At 40.7% G+C, this 24,584-nt stretch overlaps 1 protein-coding gene across 3 annotated transcripts in view; it reads left to right on the top strand.

Annotated features, from left to right (window-relative positions):
• Nucleotides 1–24,584, top strand: part of grb10b (growth factor receptor-bound protein 10b) — a 67,213-nt gene that overhangs the window by 21,755 nt on the left and 20,874 nt on the right. For all 3 annotated transcript variants that reach the window (XM_040116941.1, XM_040116942.1, XM_040116940.1), the window contains exons 4-5: nt 8,057–8,369; nt 11,203–11,347. In XM_040116941.1, the coding sequence (XP_039972875.1) occupies nt 8,057–8,369; nt 11,203–11,347 (458 nt within the window). The remainder of the gene's footprint in view (nt 1–8,056; nt 8,370–11,202; nt 11,348–24,584) is intronic.

Genomic DNA, 24,584 nt, shown 5'->3' with positions numbered 1-24,584 from the left:
GCAGTTCAAAGAGTGATCTGCATGAACACAGGGTGCCATTATAATTACGCCGTCTATCTAATTGTGCCATGCAGGGTTCATCCATGACAATCGGAGCATGAGAATTAAGCACAATATTGGCTCAGCATGGGAGGTAAGGGCGGGGAGTCCGCAAGGACTCAACAAGTGAATTAGAACGCTTGGCCCTGGCATGGGAAATAAATGGAGCATAAATTACATTGTCATTTTTCAGGATCAGCCGGGATGGAGGGAATTCAGGAGGACCGGAGAGGCAGACGAATGAAGATGACTTTAACTAAGAAACATTTTTGCTTACACTATCTAAATCATGATGTTTTGGATTCATACTCAGGTTTTTTTTTTGTACAATAGATTATGCCAGACGTGTTGGGAGCCTGACTGATGAGCAGCTGGTACTGTGGACTATTTAGATTTTTGTCACTTCTCCTTCTCCCCTGTCTCACTCTATTGAAATTTTTTCAAGTAATGGGGGACAAATTATGGCCAGCAAGCTACCAATTTTGGATTATTCTTTCAGCTTAAGCAAATCTCACGAGCTGTATTACGTGTGCCTCTCCAAGTTTGTATTGGTTGGGCAGAGATTTTGAAGTTAGCCCCAGTACCTCGGGTGTTATTAGCAACATGATAATCCTCGCTGACATTATTAAACTTGTTTTCCAGTAAATCTACTCTTTCATTCTTATAGGACTTTAATAGAGCCACCAGCTACTTGCTGTGTTTGCTATAACAGCGACAACAGTCATAAACCTATTAATGTTGCAGGGAACAGTACGGTTTTGTTGGAACACGACCTGCCATTATTTCATATGTTTGGAATGAGATACTATTGAGCGGCTTATTGGGGCATTTGTAAGCCAATATGTCTAGAAATAAAAGTTGAACCACATGATACTCCCCACATGTGATCTATAAATTGCACAATGCACATAATACATGTTACTGTGCACTTGCGTCTTTTACAAAGTTTAACATGGTTTGATAATACTGTCTTTCTTAAAATAACTAGGAAATGACACGGCCACACTGTCCTGAGGCAGTCCTCCCCAGTCTCTCACAGATGCGATGTCACAGGCTTGCACTGTGCAAATGCTGTCTCCTCTCTGTTGTTTCTCCCAGCTACGCGGCAGAGTGACTTCAGTCATACAGTATAACTGAGCTCATTGTCTATAGGGTCACAGAACTTGAACTTTTGTGCAATACACTTAGATTCCTTTATGTTTTTCCTTTGTTGCTAAGACTCACTCTTGCACCTCCCCATACCTTTAAATTAAAATTCAGTACGTTCATCCGCTAGATTCTAGACTTATGCAACCTGTGACTGACAGGCAGTTAGCACTCCTACCTATTTCATACCTAGTCTGACTGCTTTGGTGCTTGAGCCACAGGATTTGCAAACAAACGTCACATATTGGGTCCTGAGAATCATTTCTATTCATCTGACACAATTAAGTTTGCTTTATTTGAAATCAAAAAGTTCCATCAGGTAAAAGCTAATACGAGATGTGATTGAAACTTACAGGAAAAGCTAGTAAGTACACCTTGATTTTTTTTTTTTTTTTTTTAAATACCAACCTCTTTTGCTTTAAATCAGTCAGTAACCTCTAAGTAAGACAGCCTTCAAGAGTACAAATCATGCCTTGATAAGAAAGTAGTTTATTTAATTTAAGGAAGGCAGAGATAATGAAAAACCCGTGATCATTTAGTTCTGAGTCCTGGGACTTCCCTGGGATGACATAATGTCCAGACATTGTTCTGTCCTTGTGGGGGAAAGACAGAAAAAGAAAAGAGACAATGGTGGAAAAAGGGACTAGGTGGGGGGGCCCAGATGTTGTTTGCTTCCTGAACTTTATTTATGACATAACTGATCCTTTAAGATGTCAGCCATGGATTTAGTGTAGTGCCGAAAACTTTGACAAATGCAAGATCAAATTATTTGATTGTACAAAGGTTATTTCATAATTTCATTGGCCAATATTTCAGAATGTCGTGTACTAGTTTTAAAATACCTGAGGTGCCACTCAGCAACGAGGGCATTGTGTCCTGTTTCGAGCCCACCAGTGATGTCACAGTGTAGTAGACCTAGAAAATTCTGTATATGTGTGTGTTTGTATATACACAGCCATGACAGGCCATGACAGGCCTGCTCTGTTTCTGGTGTGTGTGTGTGTGTGTGTGTGTGTGTGTGTGATGAGAGTTTGGGGGGGGGGGTCTCAGATGGGCATGCAGCTGCTAGGCAACAAATCCCATCAATGGTACCAATGCAGTGCTGTAATGCCTTTGTAGAGGGAGAGTGACATGCCAGGGGCACACATGCATGGGCATACACGTGCAGACACACATGCACGTGTACAGACACACATTTTTACTCACAAACAGCAAGGGACCGCATTCCTGCAAAGAATGGGGCTCTTTAACAGGGGGTTAAGGAAGGGTGGGGTATGTGCAGATTACGAGCTGATTTGAAAGAAATTTGCTGATTTGTAACAGCAAAACTGTTTGTCACGTCATTATCCTGTTTGGAATTCCCTTTTTTCATTCATACACAGCATCCCACTACACTCACGCTTTCGTCTATTTTACTGTTTTACTATTCCCTCTTTCTTGCTGTGCTATCCACCTGTCACTCATTGTAATGTCTTCATAAATGCATGTCACTATACAGTATATACTGATTTTCTCTTAAATGTAAGATTATGCCTGTAGGGTGTAATTAACATACAGCTGACAAGTTTAAAATTGGTAGGATATAGCAAAAAGGCCGGTCAACAAGACTCAGAGCCTGCAGTTATGCTAGTGGCTCTGATTTGAGCTGAATTCTAACATCAGCATGCTAACCCGCTCTCAGTGACAATGTTAACATGCTGATGTTTAGGAGGTAATATCTGCCACAATTGCCATCTCGGTTTTGCATGTTAGCATGTTAACATTTGTTAATTAGAACTAAATAAAGTCCAGCTGGTGGGAATGATAATGATTTTTCAGTTAATTGGTTATAAAGGAAAGTATGGAGTAGTTAAAGTTTTGACCTGATGATGGTGCAAGATGAAACGTCAGGTGATGGCCAAAGTTATCACAGCTCATCCTGAGGGTGACGTGAATGTCTACACCAGACTTCATGACAATCCATCCAGTACTTGTCAACACATTTCACTCAAAGCCACAAATGTCAACCTCATGGCGTCATTAGAGGAAAAGTCATGAGGAGTTGTTCCAAAAGGTACCATGAAAATCTGTACCAAATTCGATGGCAAGTCACTGAATATTTGTTGCAATATTTCACTCTGGACTCAAGTGGTGGACCAACCGGCTGACTGACCAACAGAATGGCTAAAAAGATTTTCCTTTATTTCAGAATTAAATTGTTAAAAGTAATAGGTTTGGTTCTCATGAAACTGTGCGAAGTAAAATACCCGTCACATTGTCGTCCTCACCCTTTGTGAATCCACTCTCTCATCACCCGTTTCCCTTTACACAGATCCCCCTAAATGAGAGTCTGTGTTTCTGTCCCCCTGATTTGCCTCCCCTGCTCCTCCTGTTTCCCTCTGACCCTCCCACACTCTCCGTCCCCATCAGGAGGCTTGGCCCTCAGTGGGTGTGTGTGCTGTCATCAGAGGTATTGTACTCCCCAATGCGGAGCCACGCTTTACAGTTTAGACTTGCTCTGTCTATACTCCCACTGATCCCTTTGAATGGAAACCCCTCTGCTGGGCATGTATTCAGAGACTGTTTATCCCCCATGTGTGTCTCCCCTGTGTGTGTGTTCAATTGATGTACTGTATATGTATACCCCTTACATTCCCCTTTTTCTACAGAAGGGTAACCCCTCCTTTTTGTTTTTAACTAGCAGTAATTAATAAAAAATGCAGAGACTACATTCCAGGATTACCGGGAGCAATATGGATCTGCCATTAATACAATGGTCTTGTTTTGGCCATTCTTGCTCGCTAATGATCAGAAATATTCAAAACAGCTTTTATGCAGATTCTTACCAGACATGAGTAGTTTTACAGTTGGTTAATACTGTATTTAGCGTGGCTCAGACAATAGAGGAAGCTTGGGCTATTTTTACCCCCAATTTAACCGGTTAGAGGTTCTTAGAAGAGGAGGGAGGGGGGTAAATATGTCATAGGGAAAAGGGGAGTAAATGAATTCAGGCCATGGGAGGAATAAAACAATGAGGAAATGAGAACAATAATTTCAGTGTTATCCTTTGACACATCAGGGTTTTTACATTCAGTTCTGACTTCTACAGTCGAGTTTAAGGCATATTCCAGAAAAAGAAGACATGGATAGTTGGATGACTGACTATAAATAAAAGGTTCTTACATGTTAAAGCTCAGTTGAAGCATTCATCGAATTTATAAATAATGCAAGTCATTATTGAAATACGGTGAATAGCTAACCTATATTGAAAAACATGGTGTAGAGTTTAGAGCTAAAACATTTATATAAACTAAACGATGAATCAGTTGATCAAGAAATTAGTGATCAAATTAATCAGAGTAAAAGTAGTTGTTAATTTCATTCCTTGTATAGTTCCTGAAGAGCACAGTATTAACTAAACATTAAACCACCTTCGCATGGATCCACAGTCTTTGAGATGAAAGGATTCAGGATAATTACACATCCTAAAATAAATGATTTGTTTAGCGGAAGGATTGTTAAGGAGGCGTTTTTTTCCTCTGCTTATATCCATTGATTAAACAGCATTAGTAGTGTATTAAACCTCTATTGCTTTTCTCTGCAATAAAGCTCTAGAGGTGCTAATACCCTTTTTTATACCCATTTTATCCTGTAATTCCTGCTGCATTCCAGAGTCACAGCCACCCTATGACTCTCAACAGAGATCCCTACTTTAGGTGGCTACAGCTTTAAAATGAATTCCCGCTATCTGTCAGATGTTCCTGGCTGTTGCTGGCATGTCACAGTTTCGATGTGTAAACCACCCTGCTTGGCGCATGGCGATGGAGTAAATGTTCAGTTACCTCTGCTACATATCTCTTTCGTCTTGACAGTGTAGGGATACTTGCTATAGTGTTTGGTGCCATTAAGCATCTGCATCACAGCTGCAAATTCTCACTGTCAACTGTTTTGTCTACACCTGTGGCTTTGTGTGCTCCCTGCTGCCTGAGCTGCTCTGATATTTTAAAAGGATCTAATTAATGGCTGTAATATTGTAAGGCCAGGCACGCCGCGACCGATGTGTGTTTGGCGGGCACAAATAACGGGGTTTATGCTGTTTCTTTGCCTGCCAAGGCCAAGTAACTGGCATATCTTCTATTTTCTGTTTCCATGTCAAAGAAAGAACAACCATAGTTTGCTCTCTGCTCCAAATCTCCATGGGTTTAAATGCTGTGCGTGCGTGCCTGCCTGCATGCTGTCTGTGCCATCAATCTGCCTTACACCGGGGTGCATGACGCATACCTTTGTTTACCTGGTTGTAACATGGATAGGTGATTGCGATCGTAAGACTGATAGTGACGCACAAATCCTACATCCATGTGTTGGGTGCCAGGGGCCAAAATAGGTCAGATTTATGAGGAAACTTACTTTATTCTCTCGCTTCAGGGCACATTTCTCGCCTAGAGAGAATGATGGATGATGAGCATATGATGTATTCGGGGTAAAAGTCATTTTGGGAATTTTGCTTACTTTTGATGTAGTTTCTGATTTACCTTCAAAGCAGTTGTTAAGCATATGGTTGATTACTCCTTCCTTTAAAAAAAAGAACATTTTCATATTAATATATATATATATTTTTTACTCTGCTGCGGCGTGCATTTAATGTTTAACTGTCTTGTCTTAGAGGTGTCTTGCTCTGTCCTTAGCCTTGTGTATGGCCTTGTATGCACCCTGTATCCTGTGGTATATAGCTCTTTAGCTCTCCAGGCTATCTATAAGTAGCTGCTCCAGCTTACCTGTCACTATTAATACCTACAGATTAACCACCTGTGATTCACAGGCACCTGTGATACAACTACCTGACACGTTTTCAGGAAAAGCTCCACAAAGGCGACAATTTAGTTTTAGCAGGTAGCTGTAGCCATCAGTGCTGTGGACAAAACTATGCTTCTCCATGTAGGGATGGGGATGTATACTAGCCTGCTAACCTGTGGCTCCAGTTGTTGTAATTGCGTCTTGAACTTTTTTTGTTTTTTTGTTTTTTTAAAAATCCTGGTGTACTTCCACAGGAAACGGATTCCTTCCTGGGCTGAGGGGCTTACTTTGAAGCCAGTGCTTTTAAAACTTTACATGAATCAAGTTGCTGTTTCCCACTGTCAGCTTTCTGCTAAGCAATGGGACTTTTAGCTGCTTTAGAGTGGTATGACCCTCACACCACCTCGCAAGATCCAGCTGTCCTGCACCCTGAGCTGTGGGGAAGTTTTTTGTAGATTGTGTATTGGAAGCTCTGGAGTTCTGACAGCAGGACTGCATAGTAAAAGTTAAAATATGGTGCTTTATATGCATTCATTCATTCATTCAGAGAGCTTTGTTTTTGAACCATGAGCTGTCTTTGTAGACGCTTTTGAGGCTGTAGAACTAAGAAAATGTCAGCATACCCCAGTTTTCTAGATTGTTTTTCATTCAGTCATTAAAAATGAGATTTTGTCATTTTGCATATTATTACAAGAGCAGTAAAATAAATAAAACAAGGCATCTCTGGTATCATAATAAAGGGAAAATGAAGTACAAGTATAAGACTGAAATCATTGATCTATTGCAGTTATATACCACCAGATTGTAATGTAAGGCCAGAAAATCAACATTGAAATTAGCAATAGAATATAAAACTCAATTACATCCAAATTTCACATCAAAATATACATTAACATTTTGTTAAGTTTTCTCTTATCGGGTCTCACTGTAATTTGTGTTTTTTACATTTGAGGCCATGTCCTAATGTCTATTGGGGGGCTCCTTCACATGAACCCCATAAGTTTGAGAGCCCTTGCACTGTACATTTAGAGCTTGTCTCCCCCTAGTGGTTTAATTGTGTGTTACAGGGCAGTTGTGGGATCTGGATGCATGGATTTGATGATGAATTCATGACATAAAATTCCTTTTCATAATGAAGATTTATTAATCATAACAAGAGTCACCACTGCAGGTTGTAATTTAGAAAGAGGAAAGTTAGGTGCCGAGTTTACATAGATGATAACACTTTCAGATCATGAAGCACTTAGATGTGAGCTTGTCCTCATTTGAGCTTGCTTCAAACTTTGATACAAAATGCTCCTGGGCTCAGTTGAAAACTTCACTTCATGAATTTAAAGGTGCCTTGAGGTTTTCACAAGGGCTTTGAGGATAGATTCCTTCTCTGAAAAGAATTGCACATCCTGCTTTTAATGACTTCTAAAAGCAGAATGTTTGTTACATGCGGAGAATGTATAGCAGATGCTTATGGTGCGATGCCTTTGCTTTGAACCCCAGTGGTAAGAGTTGAAAAGTTTTACGGGCAGGTTTGTGCTTGTACCTGTTATCCCTGGAGATTTAGCTCACAGGGCAACACAGTGTGTGTAGTCAAGATAGTCTTGCTGATTGAGCACTTGCAAAACTGGTTACAAGTGTGTGTTTGTATGTGTGTGCTCTTGTGTGTTGTGCATGCCAGTGTTTTCTTTTTTTTTTTTTAAGTATTACATTACTTAGAATTAAGATGGTGCAAAGTGTGGTCAACGGTTCAAATCCTGGCCACAATGAAATGATAGAGAAACTGAAATAGAAAAGGGAAAGTCCCAACAATATCCAGGGACTTCACCTCTTTCCAGGCTTATACAACTTTAATTTTTCTTTTATTCTGCTTTATTGTATTTAGGGTTTCAGTTTCTGTTCAGCTTTACTGATGTGTTTTCTGCTCCACACTATTCTTTGATCAGTTCAGTTCTTTTCACTTGTTCTCAACAGTTTTGAAACCTACTGTACTTTTTTTTGTCTGTTTTATAGAAGCATGGCTGGTGCTCCGCATGTGAGGGATTTTGGCATTTTTCTGTCTTAATATTCACTCAGTAAAGTGTCCCTTTCTGTTGGTTTCTACCAGAAGATGACGTTGATCTAGAGGCCCTGGTGAATGATATGAACTCTTCGCTGGAGAGCCTGTACTCCACCTGCAGTGGTCAGCAGACAGAGTCCACCCCACTACTGCACAACGGACAGACCTCTTCTTCACACCAACACCACCACCACCACCACCACCATCATCATCATCATCACACACAACTTAACCACCCACGGCAGGGTCAGCACTCACACGCGCTAAGCCACGTCTCCCCGGAGCCACCCTCCTCCTCTTCCGCGGACTCACCCCAAACTAGCCTCCGACGGTCACAACCTATGCACATCCTTGCTGTCAGGTAGGTGTTTACACAGTGTACTAATTGATAAGAATAATTCCTTTGTCCACTTCAGAAGCTCATCGTTCAATGGGTTGTGCAGCAGGCATTGAGCATGAAAGGCAACTGAACCCTGGAGGGAACTGTCTGGACTAACATGAAAGATAACCCTCAATTTGAATGCACAACAACTTGAATGAAGATAAATTAGGCTGCAGAGTGGTGTAGTGAGTTATGAGAGTGCCCTTCAAAAAGTGGAGGCTCTACAGTGAAATAAATAATCAGTAGCACAGAGAAAAGTAGAAGTGCTGCCATGTGAACGTTAACGTGAAGGCAAGATATTGATTCTCATGTACCTCAAGGGATCATATTCATAAAACATAAAATTAGTTATAACAGTTAGATTTGCATTTACTGGCAAGCAATAGGCTCTTTAAAAGCAGAGGGAAATTGTTGTTGAAAATTGACACAAAAGTACAACTGTGACTACATCACCGGTGATTTTCAGTTAGCACTTGTTATTTACTGAATGTAGAGTTGAAACAAAAAATGCTCTAAGTCATTTAAATAAATATCTTTGGGTTTTGGAGTGCTGGCTGCACAAAACTATAAATCTGAAGACATCATCTTAGGCTTTTGGATATAGTGATGGGCATTTTTCTCAGTTTTCTAACATACTATAGACCAAACAATTAACTGCACAGTTGAGAAAACAGTCTGCAGATTTTATCAATATGGGGGTACTCAGTATTGATGGCCCTAATTGAATTTATTTCAGTCTTTATTAAATCAGGCAGTCTCATTGAGATTAAGATCTCTTTTCTAAGAGAGACCAGAGAACAAGAAACATTCATAAGAACACAATCAGCACCACAGAAACAGTACAACTATTCTATACAAGGAAGTAAGAAACAAGGAAGTAAGAGAAACATTTACGAGTATCATAAAAAACATCAGACAATAAAACTTTAAAATCTTCAAGGGAAATGTAATTCTCTAGTTTGAGGGCAGTTTGCAGTTCATTCCCTTTAAATGGTGCATAGTACCCAAAACCAGTTCTGCCAACATTATTGCGTACATGAGGGATATCCAAGGTTAAGTAGTTACTGGATCGTGTACTGTAGTCACTAGATTCAAATGAGAGAAGAGATGTGAGGTAGTTTGGAAGCTTCAACAGTCGAGTTTTATAAATGGATAACATGAGATTGTTATTTTTTTCTTGACTGTAGGGAGGTACAACACACTGTGTGATGAGGAGAACACTGATGAGTACGATGTTTGTTACTTGTGATAAACCATAGCGCACTATGTGACATAGAGTTTAACTGCGGGAAGGCTGATGGGGCAGCATGACAATACAGAATATCTCTATAGTCAAGGACAGGCATGAAGCTCGACTGCACAATAGTTTTATAGTTGGAAGAAGACAGACATCCTCTAATTCGATACAAGGAGGCAAGTTTGATTTTTAATCAACAACAACAACAAACTGCCATAAAATAAAGGTATTTTATCAAAACTTATTAACACATCTCAAGCAAGTCTACAAGCAAAGACACACGCAAATCCTCAGGCACATACCGACACATGCACTCAGGCAACTGAAGTGTGGCACTAAGTTGTAAGCTAACTCCTCATACATTTGCACATGAATAGCCACACATGCAGTGCTCAAACCCTTTTTTGTCTTACACTGGAAAAGAAGCCTCTCACTGTACAATCTCACCCCTCCGCACCCTCTCAATAATTGGGCTCCACGTTTCGTCCCCGCTTCCTATCTGTAGCCCTTGAATGACCCGTTCCTCCTTGTCACTCCCTCTTTGTCTCAAACTACACCAGCAGCAGGAGAGAGGAAAAAAATCTAATTTATTTTAGTACCAAGTGCAAATGTCTCTCTCAATTCAAACAGTAGTAACCCATATGCTCCCTGAGGGTATAGTGGTATGCACTGAAAAGTGGGTATGCACACTCACACAGGTATGGTTGCATACATACTGTACACACAGACATGCATTCACAGCAGAGCTGGTGTCAGCTCCTCTTATTCAGCTTTCCAGTATCTGAGGGATAATCAGGTAATGGAGTATTATGTCTTATGAGCTGCCTCTCTCAAACACACACAGACACAGGCCCTGAAGTTCTTACTAGTCAGGGCTGACCTCTGGATAACCCTGTCCTCAAGCTCAGATGGGACAACATCAAAAGGCCTGTTCCCTTTTGAACTCACTGGGTTCCACAGAGAGACAGAGTTTGAGAGAGAAAGAGAGAAAGAGACTCGGAGAAAGAGTTTTCTACACTGATTCTCTAAGTGAGCTGTGGAGCTAGAATTTCACAAACTGACCTGCCCATTTTTTTAAAAAATTATTGAATCCTGAAAAGTTTATGTTCTTCTGTTTTATCATCATTCCGCCTTTGGGCCGCAGGCTTACTCTGCATATGCCTAATTTAAAAAATCCTTTAAATTGATGTCTTGATTCAGTATTGATGTGTGATAAATATTGCAGAAAATTAGCTGGCAGTCTGCGGGGGTGTGTGATTTCCACTTGCTGGGAGACTGATCATTTTGGGAAGATCAGACAGAAACAGACATGAGCCTGGATACTGTACGGCAATGCTATATTAATTCTGACTCTCTCTCCCGTACATATTTTACATGCTTCAGCAGGTCTCGTTTCAAAGCTATCCCATTTAACTTTTTAAGAAGCTGTTCCAGGGCACGACCTTAGGCTTTAGTTAATATGTTTGCCCGAATAATTAGTAAACACAAGCTGATACCACAATGCATGCTCAGTGTATCACGCCACCCTCCCATCACCGCATATGACTGTTCCTTTGTCCTGTTTTCATTGTTCAGGAGGTTGCAGGAGGAGGAGCAGCAGCTGAGGACATCATCTCTCCCGGCCATCCCCAACCCCTTCCCTGAGCTCTGCAGTCCAGCAAGCTCACCTGTCCTCAGTCCTGGGTCCCTACCTCCCGGTGAACCCTCCACTGGCAAATATGTAAGTCAAAAGCCCGTCAGACAGACACTGCTGAAACTTCATTCAAAACTTAGACTTTTCAGAAATTAAGAAAAAACAGTTTAATTATCACTCTTCAATATAATTGAGTGTGGTTTCATTGCATACAAAACATGGTCTTCATACTTTATGGGAGGCCGTGCCAAATGCTTTTGCCTTTGAAAAACAGGATATGAGACATCTGCTGATTTTGATTTACTTTTTATGTTGATAACTTAGACATGTGTGATTCAAGTTATTTGTTTTGAAGGTTGCAGAATTTGAATATCATAAATCAGCTGTATTTAGTGGTCAATTGTGTGTTGGACATAAGCATTTAGGGATTTACCCTGCTCTACATCTGCCCCCATGTTTTGCTCATCTGAGGCATGTTGATTGCTTGCATATGATGGTACGGTGTTGTACAGTGTATGTGTGTGCTCGACAGGGTTTGTGGCTTTGTTTGAAAGAAAAGAATGAGGTGCGGAGTGGAGGAGCAGAGTGCTTGTGTGCATGTTCATGTCTATATGTACCTGCACACATGGCTGCATTTCTGTGAGCCTGTTTGCATTTGTGTGTTCATGTGTTGACAAAGATTTAGAGACTGGTCTGTCTATTCCTGGAAGTCAGCATCCCTCAGTCGTCACTTTTAATGATCCTCATATGGGGCCAGCCAGTGCTGGTTACAGTAACGTACCAGTTTACAGTAATACAAGGGAGGACTATTTCTCATAAATACTCTGCCTGGCTATGATCCTGGCCTTTTCTGGTCATGGCTGCTAGAAAACATCAGCTCATAAATCACTCAATAAATTGATAAACCTGTGGCATCCAGTAAATGCTGAAAGAGTTGGGGAGTTTAGGCTTTGAATTACTATGTGGCATAAATAAAGTTCTGATGGTTAATGTTGGATTAAGCCTTGAATGGTTACATTTCATTTTAGTCTTCATGAGTTTCTTTCTTTGTGGGAATGTCGAAGGCCTGAATTATTAGCTTTGGAGTAAATTCAACACTGCTTAGTAAACCCCAGTTCATATGGTAGATAGGTCAATGATTAATGTCTCACTAAGTGGTTATGAGCTTTGCATTGAATTACTAGCTGTGATATAACTTTGTCTCTTTGTAGGTGAAGCGGTTGTGTCTGGTAAATATTCAGAAACCAATTAATTAGACTGGGCTACCTGCGCAGGACAGGAATGTTGTTGGTTTTGCAGTACAGAACAGGAAGTGGAGTGGGGGATTGGAAAAGGTGCAGGTGAGTTGGAGATTTGTGGTGAAGGTAAATTATTTCTGTGATTTTTACAGTAATCTCACGATGAAATGTCTGTAAAAATGTTACTAGGTGGTCAGTAAAAGACAACTTTTTTTTCTATTGTTCTACGTAGCATATTCAATATAACTTTTCTGTATTCTTTTTGGTCATACAGAGGAGACATCAAAATAACTTTCCAAGTGAAGCACTACTCCATTGTTTTACTTTACTTTTATGCACAATGGTCATTTGCCAGTGGATAAAATTGCCATTTATGCACATCAATCCAAACTCAATAACCCATAATAACCAAGTGAAAACATGTTTTTAAATTTTTTTAAAATCTCCTTGAAAAAGTATTCAGACCCTTAATTCAGTACTTTGTAGAAGCCACTTTGCCAGCACTTACAGCACCGTGTCTTCTTGGGTAAGTCTCTGCAAGCTTTGGTCGCCTGGATTTGGGAAGTTTATCCCATTCTCCCTGGCAGATCCTCTCAAGCTTTGTCAGATTGAATGGGAAGCATCTGTGACCTGCCATCTTCAGGTGTCTCCACAGATGTTCTGTGGGGTTTAAGCCATGGCTTTGGCTGGGCCACTCAAGGACAGTCAGAGACTTGTCCTGAAGCCACTCCAGCGTTGTCTTGGCTGTATGCTTCGGGTCATTGTTGTGCTGAACAGTGCCCCAGTCTTGGGCAAAAATTTTATCCATTCACAATTAAATCAACACAATAAAGGGTGAAAAAAGTAAGGGGTCAGAGTACTTTCTGAAGCCATTGTAACACAAGATTGTTTTGACCAATTTTTAAAGAAATTCAGTTACAGGATCTTTATAATTTTGTCAGTCATATTAGAAAATAAAAATTCAAGTGGAGTGTAATAAAGGTTTATATCATATGTTGAAGTATTGCCATACATCTGCTCAGAATGTACTACATCTCAAACATTCCTGTAATGGTAAACCGTTCCTAGATATAGGAAAAGGTTTACTGGTTTTTTTTTTGCATGGACCACCAAACCTCTGCAATGAAGAGGCAATGCTGAGACAGCTGTTGAAAATTGAATTCTTTGTGTGTGTTTACAGTGCACCCACTAAGCACACACTTGTGTAAACTTGTGTGAGTGTGCTGTGCATCCATCCATGCGTATGGTTGTATTTCTTTTTAGATGCATGTGTGTTTGTGTGTTTGAGCTCCCATCTGCCTGTTTGTCTTTGTGAGTTCTGTAAACTATTTACAGCATTGGCAGTGTCTATCCATTGTTGATGGCAATGGAAAGTATGTCTCATTGTGGTTGTTCTTCAGTGGAAAACCAATTCAGCACCTTTCCACTGCAAAAACCTCTCGCAGAGCCATCTCATCACACACACATGCCTCTGGGGTCCAGCTTCAGGAGGTATGAGGAATGGTCGTAACAGTGCTGTCTTGAAAACACATATGGCTCCCTTGAGTGGTTCAGATTCAAGAAGAACTGGGTGATCTATTTAGGGTTTGACTGGTGGGATGGTGAGCAGGTAAATTATAGTTCCCAGTCCACTCTCTTACGACCTCTGACCTTAATCATTTCAACCATATGTGCTCGGTTTTGTGCCTTTTTTTTCTCTGTCTTTATCTCTCTTTGTCGGTCTGTCTCTAGCTACCCCTCTCCCTGCCCTCCAAACATCCAGTCCAGTCAGCTAGCCTGCTGTTGAGAAGTTTCTCTGTTTAGTTTACTGAATTTTCCAACCTCCGGGCGCTTTCTGACAGACTCTCATACAGTACGTCTGTCCCTCTGTTCCTCCTTAACTCACTCCTTGGCCTCTGTGCAGGAAGCATGAGGACGCAGTGCGGGGCTGTCAGGAATCACTGGGCAAGCTGTTTGACATGGCCATATGATTCCCAATTACCTCACTTTCCTCTGCTGTCCTCTCCCTCCCGTCCTCCACTCCATTTCTCCACTCTTAGTGCCACTCTCTCCAGCTTGTCTCCTTAACTGTAAACTCTTAAAGGGGAAAATCTGAAATAAAGGTGCAGTATGTTCAGTGATTTGAAACTGATAGAAATAAAGTACAATGTTAAAATAATGTAGCTGTTCATACCATCCAGGCAATGCTGCTGAAGTTTTCTGATGTGTTTACAGCAAGTGTGTGTGCCCAACTTAAGATTTAAGCTGTTGTTGTGAAGTGTAGCATCAATGAAACATACAAGCCCAAATCAGAACGAATGCATTTGGTTAGTTTTGGGGCTACAGGATGATTAAGAATATCAAACTAGTGATGTGCCATCTATGAGCACTGGCACCAGTCCAGTGTGGTATGTGTGAAAGTGTGCACTAACTGACTTCCTGTTGTTGCTAAGGGTTATTACAAACATAATCGGGGTTTCGTTGAATTCTAAAACTACATACATCTTTCTGTATACAGCCAACTGGCCAAAAAGCAGGTATTACCACCACACTACACTAAGAAAATACTAGAAGCCTGGCCTGTGTAATCCATGTCGTGCAATGGAAAAACCTATAAGAAGCCTGAATGCAAGGCAGTTAGCCAGTATATCCATTAATTTATTCAGTCTAGGTTCTTGACAGTCTGTCCTCAGTAGTGCAGTAGAGAGTGCTGTTATGTACTTACTTGGACACTGTGTTCCCATAGCTGCCCCAGTCGCTCTAGTGTGGGAACACTGATTTGATCACTGGGCTGCCAGATTTTGTTGGATTTACTGTACTTGGACTGGATGTCCTGTAGCTCACTGTGCTCTATGGTATGGCAGGATCCCCACGCCCTGTCTCTGCCCCTCTAGTCTGTGTTTCATTATCTTCCTATTGGTCTGTCTATCTCTGTGTGTCTTGGACTGTATGTCAGTGTATATCTTTCTGTCTGTCACAAGTGTTTCGCTGTCATCCCTCCACCCTTTTGCCCTTTACTGCAAAGTTTTCGTTCAGGTAAAACTTCTTGTTGATTTTAGCAAGGCAGGAGTATAGTGCAGTGTGTTCTGTGACAGTTTAGCTCACTTGATGAACACATATTCACACATGATGAAGTAAGAGGCCTAAAATAGAACATGGTGCCAGACAAGACATGGAGGTTGGGCTGGCGCTTAATAATGTTAGCAAATGGGCTGTTGGTGCTCAGTGCCAGCAAGTTGCACAAATCTGACCAAAAAATAATGCTACAGCTTTCTATATCATGCAGGTTTTGCTAGCAGTAGGTCTAGCATCTCTTCGCACTTTCTAGCATTAACAAAAAAATCCTTTTTTATTGTTCTTCAGTAGGAGACAGCCAAGTACGGTATGTAAAAATGTTCAGGGTTATACAAATACTGCCACTATTTATAGTATTAGGTTTAGAGATGGAAGCGGCATTTACAGACGAATGTGCAGCACATAATCAGGATGCAGAATGTACTTAAGTACGTACACAAGCATTTGAACATACGAATATATGTGCTGTAAATACTTACTGCATCTTTTGCAGTAACCATTAGTAAATCACGGAATATAAATATGTGAAATACATTTTTATACACCTGTGCACTTTCTAACATTTGTTTTGCTATGAGGGGAACAGCTCTAAGACATGATTCTTCATTTTCTGTATTTGTGTTGTCATATTCAGCAGATGAGATCCCTACAGTATCTTCCTCTGTCTATTTCTCATCTGGTTTTTATTCTTGGCAACTGCTATGCCACAGTATCCCTGAAGGGATCATTAACACTTACTCTAATGATGATGATGGTGCTGATCACCTTTCCACCTCCTCTAACTTTTCCTAACTTCTCTTTTGTCCCCCCCCCTCTCTCTCAGCATGACTTTGCCTCTAGTTGAGTCAGCCAGACATCAAAGCTGTGACACTTACTTATCAGAAAAGTATTTCGTGAATGCTGCCAGTATCAAGTGTACTGTACTGAAGTGTAATTTAAATGACGGGTTCATGATGTTAGCAGCCTCCATCTTAGCTTGTAGAAATCATGCAACCCGTTTTTTATAGATCTGAATTTAAAATCATTACTCCTAGACTTGTGTTAGACTGGAAGTGTAGTAAACTGAGTATGATAAGAAGCACTATTAGCTTTTGTTCACTCACTTGCTCTGGGCAGAAAGAAGTAACATGGAAGGTGAGGTGCAGTAATGAATCAGACAGCATACTGTCTCTCTTTGAATCTCAGCACTGTAGAAGCGGCTGGAAAGACTCATATCATAATCAATACTCCAGATATGCTGCAGATTATGAATGTTGCATACACTCACTCATAATGCTAGTCTGCTCCAGCAACTGAAAGAAATCTATAAAGAATTCATTAGCCAAAATTTCATATGACTAAAAGATTTTTCATCATATCCCCAGTCCATGAACACTTTTGTGTGGGAAAACATGAGGAATTGTGTAATTAGAACGAGTAGCCCTCACCACCATACAGTAGCTAAACAGAGAAACACAAGAGCGTCACCTACAGAAACCAAACCAGGAAATTTAGAAGTTCCATTTTAACCAGCATTAATTGATATTTAGTGAATTAGTTAGCAAACATGTCAATCATCAGAGGCCATGCAGACACAGAGAAACAGTTAGCACTCATTTGGAGTCATGTTTATGTCCCCCTGTTTATTGTTAGTCTAATATTAACTCTTTTCTTAGCTCAGTTTCGGGCTCCACCAGCACCTTAGAAATCTCTCCCTTTAGCTGCTAAATGCTCGAGTATGTTCACCAGCTAGTCAGAAACTGTCTGTCTGTCTGGTGCTGGCTTGATAGTGTGCAGTGGGCTCTTAGAACTGTTTTGCTGAAAACAGCTACCTGCTGCAGCCAAAAATAAGATATTTATAATGAGAGCGGTGAGAGTAAACCGAAACACTGATGTTTTTGGCTGTAAAACCATAACAATTAGCTGAAATAAGCTTTGACACTCCGTAGGGGTGTCATTGATACATTGATAAAACATTGATAATACACTCCGCTGAGGGTGACTGCAGAATTGAGTGATAATTCTGTGTGGGATCGTCACTGTGAGTGTCCCTTTCAATTTGCACACACTCATTTGAACCCTTTTTAATATAAAATTAATGCAGCTTAAAAATATGAAATCACCTCACTCCCAAGTGCTATCTGAAAAATATAATCTTTAGCCCATGAGCACAAATGTATTATCAATTTAGCAAAGCAGTTTTAACTAAATAAATTCTTGAAGCATCCTTCCTGCTTGCTGAAAAAAAGGCAGCAGTATTTAAACTAAAAACACCCGATACATAAATGATGGGCATTGATCCATCCCTCCTCTCACTCTGTTAGCGCTGAAGCATGGAATTCCCTGGCTGCCAACTTCCTGAATGCTGGAAATACTCCAGGTCAAAGGGCAGATTTTTCCACTGTAAATGGAAAAGCAGAATGGAATGCTGTCGATGCCCAAACTGTTGGCCTCAATGTGTGGGAACATCTGTGGGCCTGTGTATGAGTGTGTGTGTTTTTAAAGGTAAGGGTGTGATTGTGAGGAGGTTAAGTTTTACGTATTCTGTGTGTATGTGCATGTGCCTAATGTATGTATATTTGTCTTTACAAGCTGTGCAGCAGTCTCTGTGAGTGTGTGTGTGTGTGTGTGTGTGTGTGTGTGTGTGTGTGTGTGTGTGTGTGTGTGTGTGTGTGTGTGTGTGTGTGTGTGTGTGTGTGTGTTCTGCATGTACTGCTGCCTGCACTGTGCGGAGATCAAAGGTGACACTGCGCCAGAAATCTGCTGGCTCACTCTTCCCGCAGCCAGCCTTCTTATAAATGGATCTTAAAATGAAACACGGAGCACACACATTCACACACAAACACTTGTTGCATTGTGTAATCACCAGCCAGTGATGTTTATATATTCAGTGTGTGGGTGTGCGTGTGTGCGCGTGTGTGTGATTTGGACTGATTATGCCACTTGGATTGTTTATGTCTTTGTAATTATTTGTTACTGATGTGAATATAAATAATGCGCTCAAAGTGGACTCTTTATTGTTCTTGTGCGTGTGTGCATCCATGTGTGTATATTTGATGCATGCCTTCCTGTTGGCTTCATTATTACTAAAATTATATCTAGTCTCTAAGCCCAAGGCATAAACAGATACAAATTCTCTCTCTCACACACAAACACACACTCTCTCTCACACACACACACACACACACACACACACACACACACACACACACACACACACACACACTCACATGTTATCTGATGCTTTTTGTGGCAGAGGTAGAGAGAGCATGCAGGCAGTACAGTAACCCTTTGTCAACATGTGCTCACTTTCTCTCTCTCAAGCAGACACACACACACACACACACACACACACACACACACACACACACACACACACACACACACACACACACACACCAAAATATACACAAATTGTATTGAGTGCCTGATTGGATTTGCAGCATTCAGTTTCGTGAGATACAAATTGCTTGGCTGCTGTTGAACAAATGCTACCTGGAGGAGAGCCATTGCAGGTCGTGGTTGAGTCTGGAACATCTCATGTGTCAGGGCCATATTTATCCCTCGCCGCTAAATGGAAACATGCCTCGACCTGCTAGCTATACCTGCTACTGCCACACTGCCACAGAGACACACACGCACAAACAGGCACACAAACACACATGGACTGTTGCTGAACATTAAGGTAGGTGAGGAAGATTAGTCTGAAAAATGGCCCAGTTTAAATAAATAAGATTTTAATGTTGGCACGAGATAAAACCGCTCGGAAACAGATCGGCATCTCATAGCTCATGCATACAGACCAATGTGGTTATGTGAAATGTTTTGTGAAATTGTTTGTGAATTAGAATATTACCAATAGCCTTTCCTAGGAAATGATTCATAAGCTAGACACAATCACAAATACTAAAGTCCCACCAAGATCAAGGCCATATTAGAGGAACTTATTTTGTGGCTAACTCTTGGAGAAGTATCAAACTTGTGCAAATTGTTTGACACAAAATGTTAGTTTTACAATGATCCTGTTCCATGCTAAATTAAATTACATGCTTCTGGTAAAAAAATAGGCCAGTGTCACAGCTACCACTAAGACATCTGCAGCTAACATCCAATACCTGCAGTGTGGCAGAAAACTGCATGTGATGTACACCACATGATAGCCCTGAGCCAATGAAAAAGCAGCAGTGTGTATACACTTTATATACATAAAGTCTACAATAAATTCCAGCTCTAGTGATTATCCATAGACACATACTTTTTGCTGCCAGTAAGAAATGTATCAATTCTGATCTGAACCTGTGGACACCAGGAAAACAAACAAGAGCAGGTAGACTCCCAAAGTAACCTAAATAATGCAAGACAATCAATAAAGCAATCAGGCAGACTGTCAAGTAAATACAGTAGATATAAATGTAGGTCCCTTTTATCCCAGCATTAAATTATGTCATCACAGTTAATATTTTAGTAATAGATTTATGAGGGGATCCCATACAAAGCTTTTTAAATTGTTCATGGAGGTAATAGCAGGAAACCACAATCCTTAAATGTTAGAAAATAGTTAATATTTCATTCTGTACTTCATTCATTTCTGTATTAAATTGAATTGAATAAATGTCTTTCAAAGGGAGCATGACTTGACCACCCAGGCACTGGGGGATGATGCACCTTAAATGGTCCATCCTTTGCTCCTTGTCCCCTTGAAGGCAGGCAGTGTAAGATTAGAAGCCAAAACTTTCACCCAGCTAATAGGGCAGGATCCCATTACTCCTGCAGCTAATGGGAATTCCTGATAATGTTCGCTCTCTGCTCCATCCCTGTCTCTACATTTTAGATTGTCAGAGTATCAAATGTGTGTGCCTGTGCATTTGTCTGTCTAGTGACAAACTACTCACTATGCAGAACAATATTGATGTAAAAACTCCTTTACTCCTTTAGTTACTGTACATGATGCCATTTCAGGTTTAGTTTATGACCAACTGTAATCACTAGTTAGTATGTCACAACTTTTTTTTGAGTGTGTGTTTTTGTTTACTCATGTGCTTGCTCACCCATAAGTGCATGAATACAGGTGTATACACGTGTCTAGGTCTGTGTGTGTCCATGCGTTTCACAAAGAGAGCAATGTGTTGCTGCCTGTAGGCATTTCATCTGGCAAAAGCTGAACAGAGCTGTTGGACTCATGTAGGTCATGGAGACTGCATCTCGCTCTCTCTCTGCCTTCCCTCTGTCCTCTGTCTTTTTCTATCCTCTCTCTCTCTCTCTCTCTCTCTCTAGCTTTCTCTCTCTCTCTCAGGGAAAGTAGGACAGCTCAGATTTCTGAAGCTGCTGCTGTGAAAAGGCAGAAAAGGAGGGAAGAAAGGGAAAAAAACAGAATCGAAAATGAGGAAATAAAAGGCTGCTCAGAACAGAGATAATTTAATTTATTAGTGTTATGAAAGTTTTTTAAATGGTAATTTATCACATGGAGCCCTTTTAATTGACTATTTTGTTGCTGTATTGCTCATCCGGCATGTACCACAGGACACAGTTTATTATATGCATAACTATTAATATTTTTGTGCTTTTTGAAGGTTTGAAAGCCAAAAAATTAAAGTGTTGCAAAGTGAAACAGCTCAAGGTTAAAAGCTGAGTCAGAAGACAAGAAGGAAAAGAAAAGGAATCTTCTAATTCTATTATCATGTTGTCGTGTCACTTCCTAATGTCTGTGTTAATTTTTCTCTTCACTTGAATTGTCACAAAACATAAATAGAATACTTAAGAAGGATAGATATGCCACAGCTTTTTAAGGTAGGGATTTGTCCGTGGAAAGAGAGAGAGAGGGAGTGACAGACGGAAGATCTGTGATCTTGACGTCCCTAGAGATAATGTCCCATTTTTGAGGACAGTTTATACAGAACTTTGGCATTTACTGTGATTCCTCTTAATGGGAAATTATTGTTTATAGTTGCCTGTGATGCTAGGAATCCTTTACACTCGTGGGACACAAGGACCTGTAGAATTTTTTCCCTTAATGCAGCTGAATTGTAGTGTTCTTTTATTATTGCTATTATACAATAGAATTATTATAGGGTAGTTGTATGATGGGAATAGTGCTTTTGTGCTGTTTGTACCAAGTAAAAGTTTTACCAAATGTGTAAATATGAGGAGTACAATCTCAAGTAGATTGGTGTTCATAGTTTGCCTTACATATGAGGCCACAGACCATTTCCAGTATATTGCCATAATCATGCCAGTGATGTCATTCTTTGTTTGCTCAATCACTATTCCCCAAGCTCCCTCCCCCTGCCCTCCTGCTGTAATTGGACAATGGGTTCAAATCAGCAGTGGTCTGAAAGGACATTTGCTGCCCAGGGTTTGCTGGCAAGCAGCTATGGGGTACAATTAAGCATCCGCTCCCACTTCACTCCTTTTGGTAAAATATTTGGCTCCATGCGGGGTGTTTCTCAGCAGGTAGTCCCAGTAAACAGAGGAGAGATGGTTCTTGCATCATCATAAGCCGGCCTAAATGGCCTTTAAGAAGTGTGTTGCCATATGCTGTGCATGTGCGAATCTAGTTTTAGTAAACAAGGATATGTTTTATCTTTCAGCCATGAGGTAATACTTTGTTATGGTTCAAATTATTTAAATAAAACGTGAATAAATTAAAAGGAGGACAGGACAACTCTCCACTCTTTTGGAATATGTTTTTTGAAAACTTCTGATAAGACTGCTTTGGACACACTAAAAAATTGATATAATCAGGAAATCATGGTCACAGGTCACCAAAAGTAAAGACCATACGTATTAACAAAATGGATTACGAATTTATATTTTGTTACTTTAATCTTTTATTATGTACAGAAAGAATATGCACACCCAAATCTATCAGAGTGGTCCATAAACTGACCTTGCCTCCTCTGCCTTCAGATTTCTAATATATTTCTGTTGTGATGCATAAATTAAATATTATTTATGTCTTGTCCAAATGTCTGACCTAAATCTGTGCTACCTGACCTGCATTGCTAATTAAATTTGACCCGGCTCAGTTCCAGAATCTTCCAACCTTCTACTTTCTGAGTCTGAGTGGATGTTAAGACTCCATTGTTTACAGACAGAGAAGGCTCTGTGGGCTAACTAACTACCCAGTATACAGTGTAAGGTCTGATGCATGGCTGCACAGTGGCAGAGATGGCAGCCTGCCACTGTACATGACTTTGTATTGTCAGTGTGTACTTGGAGTCTTTTCCTCCTACGTTTCTCTCTCTACATCTCTCTGTACCATCCCTCCCTCTCCCCTACCTTACCCTTTCCTTCCTCCCTATTCCCTCTTTCAGTCTTCCCACTAAATCCCTCTCTGCCTTCTTTTGCTTCGCTGGGCCAAAAAAAGGCCTCTGTGTCTTGGGTCTTAATTTGATGCTGTAATTGGATGACAAGGGACAGTTCACCGTCCCTTCCTCATGAGTCAGCAGAGTTTTCTTGGCTATTGCCTCCCACTCCTGCTGACTACAGGCGCTGAGCGGGTACGGCCAATTGTCAGAGGCCCATTCAGGTTTTTGTGTCTCTGTCTCATCATCCGGCGGTCATTTTCCAGGGGTGGCCCGGGCCACACACAGCACCACATTACAGTCAGAGGGGCTTTGAAGAGGGCACTTGTTAATGGGAAATTTGGAGCCGGGGTAGGTTGTGTGAGCCAAATCAGCGTATAAATGGCTACAGTTCTGTGTTGTTGTTTTGTAAGACAGATTAAGAGCAGAGAAAGGTAAATGTTGAGTTGAGGGGTTAGTCTTGGCAAGACTAAGAACTGCAAAAGCCAGCACAATGTAAGTTTCCATATAGACAACAAGTAAATACCAGTGCAGTTAAACTCTGAAGTCTCTGCAGTGCTACTTAATGCATTCGATTTTACCTAGTAAACATACAATTCAGTTTCCTCCTTCAAGTGCTATTAACCATTATCATGGCTAGTCAGTTTCAATTTTAAAATTTTCGCAAGCACTGTATGAGCTCTGATTCAGTATAAACTTACACAGTAAATTCATGCAAAAAAGAATACACTCAGTGAATATTTTTTGCTCCAAATCTTGTGCCTACCCTTACCAACAAATTTGGCCAATCAGATTTGTTGAGGATACAGACGGTTATGGTTAGTTTAAGGGTTGTGGTTAGGTTAGGGTAGGCCATAATTGTACACAGCCTGAAGGCTCAACTCAGGGCAAGAAAGTCCCTGTGTGTGTTAATCTGAAAGAATTCCCCTGTTGCTTCGGTTTTCCAGGAAGAGTTGACATTGGAGCTGGCATCGGTTGTGAATTTACATAGGAGACATTGGAGACACTGTATTAAAAAAATTGGGTTTTTTGGCAATAGCTGTGGTTTGCATTTTCTTTTATTTTTATTTTTCTCTGCTGCTTTACCAACACTTACTTTCCTCTCTCGTGTGTAGCTGTTATCCAGGTTGCATGCCCTTTTTCAAGTGCTCAATAACATAGCCCACATGTAAAGGATCCTAATGTGTGTGCAGGCTTGTATGCCTATAGACTAATAGTCCTTTAGAATTGTAATCTGCCACAGTAACACCTATCTGATGTAATGGCTTGTAATTTGTACGTAATACCAGTGGAACTATTTATAGACCAGCAGCCAATTTGCAACGAGATGGATGTGTGGATGCGTGTGAGCTGCTGGGCGTGCACACACATGCCTGTGTCCATACTTAAGTTTGCAAAAAGCGCATCTTCATACAGTGCAGTTTACTTTCTCTTTGTCTGTTCATGCCTGTCTAGTTTCTGTCAAGCCATGTCTTTGTGTGAGTCTGTGGGAGGATTGTTTGTGTGTGTTTGTTCTTCTACATGCAGAAACTGTAATATACACAAATACGCAAATTTGTATAGGCTTAGCAATGTGTGTCTGTGTATCTCAGGATGTGTATGCGTGACTGTGTGCCTTTTTGTGTGTGTCCGTGTGTGTGTGTGTGTGTGTGTGTGTGTGTGTGTGTGTGTGTGTGTGTGTGTGTGTGTGTTGCCTGAAGCTCTCAGTCTCTCCCTGGGGGATTACATCACAGGGCAGTTATCAGACCT

The sequence above is a fragment of the Xiphias gladius genome, chromosome 22 (genome assembly GCF_016859285.1).
Source record: "Xiphias gladius isolate SHS-SW01 ecotype Sanya breed wild chromosome 22, ASM1685928v1, whole genome shotgun sequence".
Taxonomy (NCBI): Eukaryota; Metazoa; Chordata; class Actinopteri; order Istiophoriformes; family Xiphiidae; genus Xiphias; species Xiphias gladius.
The sequence above is the reverse complement of the archived record's forward strand: the minus strand, read 5'-3'. Positions and strand labels throughout refer to the sequence as shown.